The following is a 12,888-nucleotide window of genomic DNA, read 5'->3' as shown; positions in this document are numbered from 1 at the left end:
GTCTATAGAAGACACTTAATGCTGTCATAGAGAATAGATCAGTGACATCAGAGTCTATAGAAGACACTTAATGCTGTCATAGAGAATAGATCAGTGACATCAGATTCTATAGAAGACCCTAATGCTGTCATAGAGAATATATCAGTGACATCAGAGTCTATAGAAGACACTAAATCCAGGAATAGAGAATAGGTCAGTGGCATTAGATTCTGTAGATGACCCTTGATGCTTGAGTTGAGAATAGATCAGAGGCATCAGTCTATTGACCTCCCCCTACCCCTTCCCCCACCAGCGATGCTGGATGATAGATTAGTGTGAAAATGGCCTATAGAGGACTCTTAATGCTAGTATAGAGAATACGACCAGTGGCATCATAGTCTATACAGACACTAAATGCTGTAATAAAGAATAGATCAGTGACATCATGGTCTATAGAAGACCCTAATTCTATAATAGAGAATAAAGCAGTGACATCAGAGTCTATAGAAGACACTTAATGTTGTCATAGAGAATAGATCAGTGACACCAGAGTCTATAGAAGACCCTTGATACTATAATAGAGAATAGATCAGTGACATCAGAGTCTATAGAAGACCCCAATGCTGTAATAGAGAATAGATCAGTGACATCAGAGTTTATATATACAGAAGACCGTTGATGTTGTAATAGAGAATACATTAGTGACATCAGAGTCTATAGAAGATCATAATGCTGTAATATAGATAGATAAGTGACAGAGTCTATAGAAGATCCTAATGCTGTAATAGAGAATAGATCAGTGACATCAGTGTCTATAGAAGATCGTAATGCTGTCATAGAGAATAGATCAGTGACATCAGAGTCTATAGAAGACCCCAATGCTGAAGTAGAGAATAGATCAGTGACACCAGAGTCTATAGAAGACCCCAATGCTGAAGTAGAGAATAGATCAGTGACATCAGAGTCTATAGAAGACACTGAATCCAGGAATAGAGTATAGATCAGTGGCATTAGAGTATGTAGAAGACCCTTGATGCTGGAGTTGAGAATAGATCAGTGGCATCAGTCTATTGACCTCCCCCCCCCCCCACACACACACACACACACTCGCGATGCTGGAAGATAGATTAGTGTGAAATTGAAATTGGCCTATAGAGGACTCTTAATGCTAGTATAGAGAATACGACCAGTGGCATCATAGTCTATACAGACACTAAATGCTGTAATAAAGAATAGATCAGTGATATCAGTGTCTATAGAAGACCCTTAATGCTGTCATAGAGAATAGGTCAGTGACATCAGAGTCCGTAAAATATCCTCAATGCTGAAGTAGAGAATAGATCATAGTCTATATATAGAAGCTCCCAATGCTGTAATAGAGAATAGATCAGGGACATCAGAGTCTATAGAAGATCCTAATGCTGTAATAGAGAATAGTTCATTGACACCATAGTCTATAGACGACCCTTGATAATGTAATAGAGAATAGATAAGTGATATCAGTCTATAGAAGATCCTAATGCTGTAATAGAGAATAGATCAGTGACATCAGAGTCTATAGAAAGACCCTCAATACTGGAATAGATCATTGATATCATAATTCAGCGTTTTCCGGAAACTGTCTCGACTTTTTTCAGCTTTCAGGTTGAGATTTAATTTCAGACAAACTGATACAATGTTATAAACATTTCTTATATATATATATATATATATATATATATATATATATATATATATATATATATATGTATATATATATATATATATATATATATATATATATATATATATATATATATATATATATAGCTGTACCAAGCCATGTAAATGCATGCAGTGATGAGATTGGGGAAAAAGATAGTAATGACTGCATCGGCTTGCGTCATGAACAAAGGAACACACATCGTCACTCGACTCAAGTGCTTGGTAATGGAAATTATAAGATTGCTAGCACAACAACGCGGCAAACATACAATTTGTTTTGATACTGTGCACTTAGGTTATACTCTGGCAGTCGGATATAACGTAACAACACACAAATATGTGTGTAACCTTGACCATTTTAAAGTCTGATTGATACAATTTAGTGAGAACTACTAATAAAAATGGCTGGATAAAAACAATGACCAAGAGCTGAGTGACGTCGGTTACGTTCTATCTGTTGTTTGAAACAAAAATATGATTCCATATAACCGACTGAGAAAGAATGCATTGAAATAAAGAAGTATTGTGAAAAGCATTTAATTTCGAAAATGTGTACAACTGCGCATCATAAGGGTGGATTATCATTTATTTCATTTATATTCAAACGACAGGCATTAAAGATAGGAAATATTATATATATTTTGTGGGTAACTATAAAAAATAAAAGTTCTCTATTGTGTCATTTGGGTACACACTGTACGAATAATCTATTTTCATACATAATAATAACAGTATTGATATTAATGATGATAATAGTAATAATAATAATAATAATAATAATAATAATAATAATAATAATATAATAATAATAATAATAATAATAATAATAATAATAATAGTAATAATAATGATGATGATGATGATGATAATAATAATAACAATAATGATTATTAATAATAATAAAAATAATAATAATAATAATAATAATAATATAATAATAATATAATAATAATAATAATAATAATAATAATATAATAATAATAATAATAATAATAATAATAATAATAATAATAATAAAATAATAATAATAATAATATAATAATAATAATAATAATAATAATAATAATAATAATAATAATAATAATAATAATAATATAATATATAATCTTTTATGGGTAAGTATAAAAAATAAAAGTTCTCTATTTTGTCATTTGGGTACACACTGTACAAATAATTTATTTACATACATAATAATAACAGTATTGATATTAATGATGATAATAGTAATTACAATAATAATAATAATAATAATAATAATAATAATAATAATAATAATAATAATAATAATAATAATAATAATAATAATAATGATGATGATAATAATAATGATGACAATAATGATAATAATAATAATGATAATAATAATAATAATCATGATAATAATAATAATAATAATAATAATAATAATAATAATAATAATAATAATAATAATAATAATAATGATAATAATAATAATAATAATAATAATAATAATAATAATAATAATAATAATAATATAATAATAATAATAATGATAATAATAATAATAATAATAATGATAATGATAATCATATAGTTTTATACAATTATACAGAGATATTTCATTGAAAATATACACTAGTTCTATATAAAGATAATAGATAGCAAGCCATTTATGACGATGATTATCGTTTAGCTATCCAGGACCGGAAACGCTCCGTGATCAGCATTTTGTTCTAGTTTGAAACTGTTTTGTTCATTTTTGTTTAAAACATTTTATGGCCCAAAGCTCATAGCTGCTTTGTGATCAGTTGGGCGAATGTTGAACAACTCTAACAATTTTTTTTCATTGAAAAAAAAAAAAGACGAATAAACCGAGGTGTTGAAGTCAGTTCATTCCTGTATCGTTTGAAAAAAAATGCAATTCATAATTCATTCAACTATTTCATTTACAAAAATTTAATGAATTAATCACAATTAAACCTTATTGAGATAAGAACACTTGAGGTGATATTGATATATTTACAATATCTGGCAAGAGATCAAAACCCATTCATATTTTTGAAATTTAAATTCATTACAGATATGGTATTGTATAAATTAATAATACATTATGTTAATAGATTAGAAAATGGGAATGATGATGACAATGGTGACGTGATGCTGCTGCTGCTGCTGCTGCTGATGATGATGATGATGATGATGATGATGATGATGATGATAATGATGATGATGACGATAAATTAATGATGATGGTGATGATGATGATATAATATAAATATAATAATAATAATAATAATAATAATAATAATAATAATAATAATAATAATAATAATAATAATAATAATAATAATAATAATAATAATAATAATAATAGTAATATTAATAATAGTAATGATAATAATAATACTTCTGTTATATTAATGTTTGCTATTCATTTGTCCAAGATTATACGAGAAAAGTACGGAGGTTTATTATAAAAGATCAAGTAAAAATTAATGAGAGATGTATTATAACATTGATCTCATAATAGCTGCAGTAGATAGAGGAAGGGATCAATACAATTGATTTGTATAAAACGACATAAATTTCTACATAATATTAACATGAACGTTTGAAATAGCTCGTTTTAAGGGCGATCTGAAAAAGGCTGCTGTCACACTAATAAAAACATTGCCTTAAAGGTGGAGGTAGATGATAATTAGGCCTGCTCGCCACTACAACTAATTAGTTGTGAAAAAAATTACATCTTTATTTTGGAGGGGGAAGGGGAGATGTTTCAGCAATAGAATATTAGCATTTTTAGTCTCTAACATAAAAAATGGTACAAATGAAATTTCTGTTCCAGAGCACACACGTCAGAATATTTAAAGCGTCGTTATTCTTGTGTATTGAAAATTGAAAATCGTTAGATTTAATTATAGTGACTACTATTTCTTCACCACCCTCATTTTGATTTACGAATTAATTAAATTTTAGTTAGGCAGGTATGAGTAGTTAATCAAATCATTGGCGGCCAAATAGACAGAGCTAGAAAACAAAATTGTGTGAATAAAAGTATTGGATGTATTGTGGAACATGGAACCACGGGGAATTCTGCTCGCACTGACAAAAAGCAATTAAACATTTTGATCAGAAAGTTTAATTCATATAATGTTATCGATTACAATGTCCCTTAACTCGTCAAAAGTATCAAACCTGAGGCTTCAAGGAAGTATCAATTGTGTGATTCTTTGCCAGATTAATCGATCGATATTTGAGGTAAACGTTTTCTTGCCAATCATTTTTAAAAATGCGTTTGTTCAGTCTGTGGTAGATCCACTTGGCAGTCTTGTAATAAGACAAGACAAAAACCACATGGTCATTTGACATGATTAAAAAAAAAGAGTATTGGAATGTAATCGTGTTGGTGATAAAAGGTATCTCTCGTCTTCTAGATAAATATGAAATGAATTGAATAGACGATGACGGTATTCGACTGTGTTTGAAATAAAACCCATCGCCTCCAATCGCTATTATTTGAAGATGTCATAGATGCTGAAATAAATGAATGGATATACAAAGGTATGACACATGTGTTAAACATAAGGCTTTACTGAAGAGTGATGAAGAGAGTTTCCTTTGGTGCAAGAAACTAACAGGTCATATTTTTGACTATTTTAAATTTAACCAGCTATATGCCCCACTCTGCAAAGACACGTATTTAAAAATTTGACCAGAAAACTCGTCCTTCACCTATCGATGCAAGGTCCCAGGTTTGAGATTTTTTACCAAGATGAAGATAATTTAAATCAATCGATATTTGAAGCAAGTTTTCTGGCCAAATGTTAAAATTCGTGTCATTCTAGATTACTGCAGTTAGCTGGTTCAATCCATTTCCCACACCAGGTTCACCCCGACATAGTACCGTTTTGGGACAATTGGTCACATTTGTCATCATTGTAATTAAAACCACATGGACGTAATGGGATAAGCATGGAAACAAAACATCGTGATATAACTATGAACATTATGATTTTATAACATTTCAATGTCCACTAACATCCCTCATCAATAACATTATATTATATTCCATGACAGGATAATATGCAGGTTGAGAGGAATACAAAAAACACTGTCACACATTCTAATCGTTTGTCCATTTATCAAGTAATTCAAGCCGTTATCTAGATGAATGCAACAATGAGAATATTTTTTTTTTTTTTATTTTGGTCTTTGATTTTCTTCTGAATAACAACAGTTTAAGATTAAATACAACAACAAGAACAACACAAACCAACAACAAAAACATCGTTTTAATTAAATGCAAAATCAGAGGTAATTTGAGGGGAGTTGATACGGTAGAGATTACTGATTTGAGCTCTTCTTAATTTAATGCATGATATAGTAATTAAATTTGATATTTCATAATATATAAAAATCGTTCAAGTTTTCGTAAAAAGACGGCAATTACGTTGGTGGTCATCAACATTTTGAGGGATAGATAAGTAGACTAATAGAATTAGATTTTATACACGCACATACTCACAAAGAGAGAGAAAGAGAGAAAGAGAGAGAGAGAGAGAGAGAGAGAGAGAGAGAGATAGATAGATAGATAGATAGATAGATAGATAGATAGATAGATAGATAATAGATGAGATAGATGGAGAGAGAGAGAGAGAGAGAGAGAGAGAGAGAGAGAGAGAGAGAGATGGACAATAGGTAGTTGGATAAATGGATAAATGGACTACAAGATCTATCTATATCTATATAACCACTAATCAGCCAAAAAGATGGTTAGTGTTTTTTTTTTGTTGTTGGTTATTTATTTATTGTGTTTGTTTATTGCTTTTTCCCATTGAACACGTGCTCAAGTTATTCGACGAACAGACGTTGAATTGATAAATCCATTGGTGGATAATCTAACTAATTTAGTCAAATCTGTCATAAATTACTATCACTAGAGTCATATGACACACTATCACTACCACTGTCAGGACAAATTGTTTCTTTAATTGTGATACTTCCAGGTTCTTCTTTGAGGATGTCCAGCAATGCTGAGATGTAGGTCTGTGCCATCTGTAAAGTGTCATATTTGGACATCACCATGTCGTCCCCCATGGAAGGAACGACCTTTCGTAACTTATCGAAAGCAACGTTTAGACTTCGCATACGTTTTCTCTCCCGAGCATTTGCTGCCAATCGCCTTTTCTTGTGAAGTTCTCCAGGAGGAATGGACGTACATTTTTTCCGTCCTGGAGTCTTTTTCTTTTTTTCGTTGTCTCCATTAGAAGAATTCTTCTTTTTTGACGATTCTTTCGAATTTGCTGGAGAAGCCGATGTCGTGGGTGATGATTTCAATTTAGCGAAGCAAATGTTTTCTTGTGGTGATGTTGAAGGAGATTGTAGAGATAATGGTGCTGGTTTCTTGAATTTTTGCTTAGGAATCAGTTGTTTTGTGAGATATGAATTTTTAAAATTTGTACCCAAAGAGGTTGGACGTAAGGGTTTCTTCTGCGGTGTGTCATGCGATGTTAAAGGCAATTTGTTTGGTTGAATAGAGTCTTTATCAACAGGTGGAAATATGAATACCTGTGGTTCCGTATTCCTTTTTGGGGTAAGGAAGTTGTGAGGACTTGAAATTGACGGCGAGAACGGTGATATGGGCGTTAGCGGAGACTGGATACTTTGGCGTTGATGAGTTTGTTGGAATTGAGAATGATGCGGAGAAAATTGATGCGATAAATGCTGTAGATATTCATTTTTGTAAACACTTTGTTCATATGATGGTGGATCTCGAGCGATCCGAGCATCTTTCGAGTGAATTTGGGTATTAATTTTATGGAATTGATAACTAGTTTTATCATTTTGATTGTGAAGTCCAGGGCTTGTGAATTCAGGGGTAGTTGGTGTGTCAGGAAACATGAAACGAAGACTTGACCTGTCGTAGGGCGTTAAGGGTGTGCTAGGAGTCAGGTCTGAATCGGAATATGGGTTGTCCACTGTAGATCTAAAATTTGGACCGATATCCTCGCAATCGTTAAATGAGAAAAATGATGGAGAATCGAGCGTGGGCTCTGTTAGTTGTGCGAGGTAACTCACAAGATCATCCTCCATTTTTTGGCATTCGTTTTCCATTTTTACTTCTCTTGGTTCATCAAACGCGTCATTAAAATTAGGAACAGGACTTGAAGGGTTTGAAAAATTAAAAAACTCACAAATGTCTTCCATTTTGATGTTTATATTATTGAATAATTAAATATTTTCATATATAGATCCAGCCAAGGAACATAATCACCTGGTATTACAATCAAAATATGTCTGTCAAGAAAGTATAGGAAGGAATGGACACAAGCTACACATGTTTAATTTTACTACTACTCAAAGTATCATTTGAATGAACTATATTAGTCTTGCCCGGCGGTTCTGAAGTTCACATGTAAACGGCATCTAAGTCAGAACTCGACTGTAATAAAAACATAAAATGATCAATCCAGTAAAGCTAAAAGAACTGCATAGCTTCTTTCACAGAAAATTAAATCGACACGAAATTTTGGGGAAATCTTGGTTTAAAATAATTATATGGCTGTGGCAAAGTATTTATCATGTAAAGAATCTCTCTGCTGACTTTGCTAGGGGGGTGTAGAACGCTGTGTGTGATTGTCCACACTCAGCATGACATTACATACAATTTGCTCTCACAAACGACCCGCCCGGACGACGCATGGAAATAAAGATGCCCTCCCCCCTCCCCCCTCCCCCACCCCTAAAATAACAAAAGTTGCTATCGCCAAAAGGGACCTTGGGGGTTTGGGGTTGGGTGGGAGGGGGATAAGTTGGTGGGGGGGGGGGGGGGAGGGGGGGGGGAAGAGATCACTTGTTCGTCCTCGTGGCGTGGTGGGTACATTGAGGACGCGGTATGTGGGGTGTGGCGGCGAGAGGGGCGAGGGGGGCGATGTCACGGTATGTTAATTTTGAAACATCAGCAGAGTGAGCGGCTTGCTGCCGGCGAGTATGCCACAAGGGTTAAAACCATAATAATAAATAGTTTAATTGGAAGTGAGTAGGAAAAAGGTGTCAAAAGTTATTACTGTTACAGGAAGTTGTCGGCGAGCAACCCAGCCAAGCTCAAACAGAAGACGTCAATGAACTGCAAGAAGGAGTGTCATGTTGAGTGTCTTTTATAACCTGCCTTTTTCTTCAAGTTCTCTTTTTCACCTTTTCTTTTCATCTTGAATTGCATTGCCTGTTGTCGAATGACAATAACACCCTCCATCTTGTGTCTTTAAAATAAAAGTTCAGGATGTAAAAAAAAGAGTCAACACAAATTACAATTACCCTGTCGGTTTAGAGGAGCAGAATTGTTGAAACGATTGCTGTCATATCCTTTATATTGATTTGTTTTGATTTTTTTTTTCAATCGCCCGTGCTCTTTCTGTTGTCAATTTTGGCGCAGTTTATTTTATTAAATAGAGAGGGATAAACAGAGACAAGATGTGTAAACTGTGTGATGTGGTTATCGTGGGAATAATGACATCTGGGTGACGGTCGCTAAGGGAATACAATGGTTTTACACTGACGATTGGGCAACAGAATACTGAGAACATTATAGAGAAATATAAAAACAACCTGATTTAAAAGCTGGTTGGATTGTTGTGGAAAAAAATAGAAAGACAAAAGATGGGCTGGCGAAGTAGACAATTCATTTATTGAAAAAACATCATAAATTCGAAAACCCAGGCTAAAGTAGTGGCTAAAAATTCAATCCCCCCCCCCCTCTATTTTTCTCTTTCCTTTCTTTTTCTTTTTTCTTTTCTTTTTTTTTTTTTTTGTCCACCATAAAAAAAATTAAAAATTTCCAAACACCCGAGACCTACTCATTTTGTTTTATATGGCAAACAAGGCATCATTTGCTTCAGTCTCCACTTTTCCCTGTCGACGGCCGGTGATTCTTGAGATGTTACACAACAATTTAGTTTATCCATTTCTCTCGAAATCCCAAATAATTTTTTTCTACCATCAGAAATCAAACATGATTACCATAGAAAATGTTCCAAATTGTTTCAAATACAATCTTAATTTTTAAGAAGAAGAAGAAGAAGAAGAAGAAGAAGAAGAAGAAGAAGAAGAAGAAGAAGAAGAAGAAGAAGAAGAAGAAGAAGAAGAAGAAGGAGGAGGAGGAGGAGGAGGAGGAGGAGGAGAAGAAGAGAGTGTGAGAGAGAGAAAGAGAGAGATGGATAAATAGATAGATAGATAGATAGATAGAGAGAGAGAGAGAGAGAGAGAGAGAGAGAGAGAGAGAGAGAGAGAGAGAGAGAGAAACAAGGAAGTGGAGAAGGAAATATCATATATGAGACAAGTAACCTGTATGGCGTTATTATAATATATTTTCGACAGAGATAATGTTTTTTTATCAGCTAGGTACTCATTCTACATCTGGTGTACGGTGAGAAAATGTGAATATATAGCTTTAGCAAGGACTCATTTTTTCAACGCCAGTAGATAGGACGAATTTGACGCCACTCATCTCTTTGGTATTGTTTTTAGCCAGCCATGAGTAGTTCTCTCAAGATTGTATTAATGACGTTTAAGGTTACACATTGTTTTGTGTGTTGGTAAGCTATATCGGGCTGACGGATGTTATGAGTTTTTTAACTAAACGCAATGCATCAATAGCGGGACTTGAATCTTTTCCCTACAATCCAAAGCCGAATATCATACCAATAGATCACACTGTTGTCTGCTTTGGCCATGTTTTCATACTTTTTTGACAAGGTGAGAGTAAATTTCTCCATTTTTATGAGGTAAACGTTTTCTGGAGAAATTATAGAAATGGTGTTTAGTTTGTTTGTTTTATCAATACACGACAGAGGAGTATTGCGTAATGGTGACATGGAATACACCATATGGTAAACGAAATCTACAACTACTTTTAACATTGAAATATTTGAAGAATGTGCACGAGGGCAGTCTGGCACGTTGTAGGCATGCATGTCTCTGCATTTGGTTCAAAGGTTAGCACTACTGTAAAATTGTGTCTACGCTCACCAGCCTGTGGGTGAGTATGCATGTGTGTGTGTGTGTGTATGTGTGTTTGTGTGTGTATGTGCTTGTTTGTGTGTGCACGTGTGTAACTATGTGTTTCTAAAAGTATTTGCATAATGTCGAATGTCCTAAATCTTAAGCATATTGTTTGTGTAGCGCTCATTAAGTCTTCGATCAAGGAATAGTTAATTCATGATACCATCGCAATAAATGAAATCAAAATTTCAAACAGGATTTTTTCTTATATAAAACAAAAGAAGATAGAAATCAAATCATAATTAATTTGTACATTTTTGCCTGTGTGAGAATCTATTTTCCCAACTCCCCCTCAAAACAAACCCAACCCCCCCCCCCCAAAAAAAACACAACAACAACAAAACACAAAACCCAACAAAAAACAACACAAAACAAAAAAAAAAAACAACACAAACAAAAAAAAAACAAACAAAAACAATAAAACAAAACAAAAAAAAAAAACCAATAACTCCCCCCCCCCCCCCCCCCGCCTTCAAAAGCAAAAAAAATAAACACATAAAATAATAATAATAATAATAATAATAATAATACTAATAATAATAATAATAATAATAATAATAATAATGAAAATAAATAAATAAAATACACCAATTGGTTGACAACGGCCGCCAATATGCAATGTATATTCAGCGATTTCTAACTTAGGTCCAGAGGGATAGCTCATTACTGCCAAATAGGGCCATGAAATAGTAAAATGGGATTCAAACCAGACTCTTTTGTACGTCAGACACATGTTCAATCCGTTTAGCGACCAAGGATCAAAATCAATCTTTTCAGGCCGTAATTTCGATTATCAGTTGAATCCAATGGGGTTTTTAATTAGGTCTTGATTTTAATTTTATTATTTCTTTTAATGGAAACGAGCGCTCACCAAGTTATCATTATGCACTCATTCACTCACAAACAAATAGAGGTTGGCAATTTACAGCTATAACACACACACACACACAGACACACACACACAGACACACACAGACACTCTCTTTCATACACACACACACACACTCACGTGCGCGTACACAAATACACGAACACACACAATATGAAATGATTTGTTGACAGGTGAGAATCGACACAACGGTGAAATATCTTCACAACAGCATTCAATACCAGACGGAGGTTAAGGGACATTGAGAAGAATGGGCACCCCCATCCCTACCCGTTTTTGATTAGATTGGTTAAGAAAAAGTGAATTGAGCTAAAACAGGGGAGGGGGTCTTTGTCACTTCTATAAATAACATAATAAAACATAATGGTTTTACAAGACATGAATTATTCAACAGTGGTTTATTTTTATACTTGATCTAATTGTTAATATTATTTAGGACAATTCAGTCAATAAAAATTGAAACTAACAAAAAATAAAATCTACACAATATGGGGTCTTTGTATTTGTCTTTTCGTTTCTATTTAATTTATTGAGTAAACTGAAATGAATTAAAAGGAAATAGGGCCTGGGTGTATCAAAAAAGTTGATGATTACTTTTAGTTTCTATTTGAAGTAACAAAATGGCCGTGCCCCCTGTCTTTGAGTGCTCCGTTTTGTTTTCATACTTGAAAGTAACAAAGTAGCCGTATTTCTCAATTTCCAGTCCAAACAAAAACTCTCGGTGCAAATTTTCATTTTGTATGACAGGGTGTGAAAAGAAGTTCTAACCAAATTTGCGAGGGAGTTTTCAATGACTTTCACCCTTCGCCGCAAAAAAGGACCTCACGTCCAAGTTTTAAACATACTTCGAAAGGCAATGTTGTCACAGTTTATTGTGTTTTTGAAATGTGGTTTTGGTTCTTCTTCTTCTCCTTCTTTCTATTTTGGTAGTTTTTGGGTTTTCTTTTTATTGTCCTTGTGGACACATGCAAGTCCCAAGCGCGAGTCCAGTGCGTAAACTTGAGTCATTGGAGAAGGAGGATCTTTACTCATATTCTTCCACTGTACTTAGGTGTAAAACAAGTACCTGGACTGTAATAACGAGAAATGAAAGGAATGAAAAGGAATGTGAGAGCGACGTCTCTGTCGGACCAGCGTTGCGGTTGGATTGACACTCCACGTAAATCCTTTCGTGCAAGTTGCGCCATGATTATAAAACTTGAGCTTTTATATAGCGCAATATCAACTAAACTAAATGTTTTTGTTATGTGATTCTACATTGAAGCATCAGAATGAAAGAATGAGCCAAGATTTCTTAA

At 33.4% G+C, this 12,888-nt stretch overlaps 1 protein-coding gene across 1 annotated transcript; it reads right to left on the bottom strand.

The window, feature by feature from the left end:
• Positions 1 to 6,286: 6,286 nt before the first annotated feature.
• LOC144974106 (uncharacterized) lies at positions 6,287 to 8,261 on the bottom strand. Its single transcript, XM_078917004.1, has one exon. It carries the CDS (start codon positions 7,849 to 7,851, stop codon positions 6,565 to 6,567), a length of 1,287 nt encoding a protein of 428 aa, XP_078773130.1. The 5' UTR covers positions 7,852 to 8,261; the 3' UTR covers positions 6,287 to 6,564.
• Positions 8,262 to 12,888: the final 4,627 nt, after the last annotated feature.

Source organism: Berghia stephanieae, chromosome 5 (assembly GCF_034508935.2).
Source record: "Berghia stephanieae isolate SIO BIC M18660-M18661 chromosome 5, UCSD_Bste_1.3, whole genome shotgun sequence".
NCBI lineage: Eukaryota > Metazoa > Mollusca > Gastropoda > Nudibranchia > Aeolidiidae > Berghia > Berghia stephanieae.
This window is presented reverse-complemented; position numbering and strand designations above follow the sequence as displayed.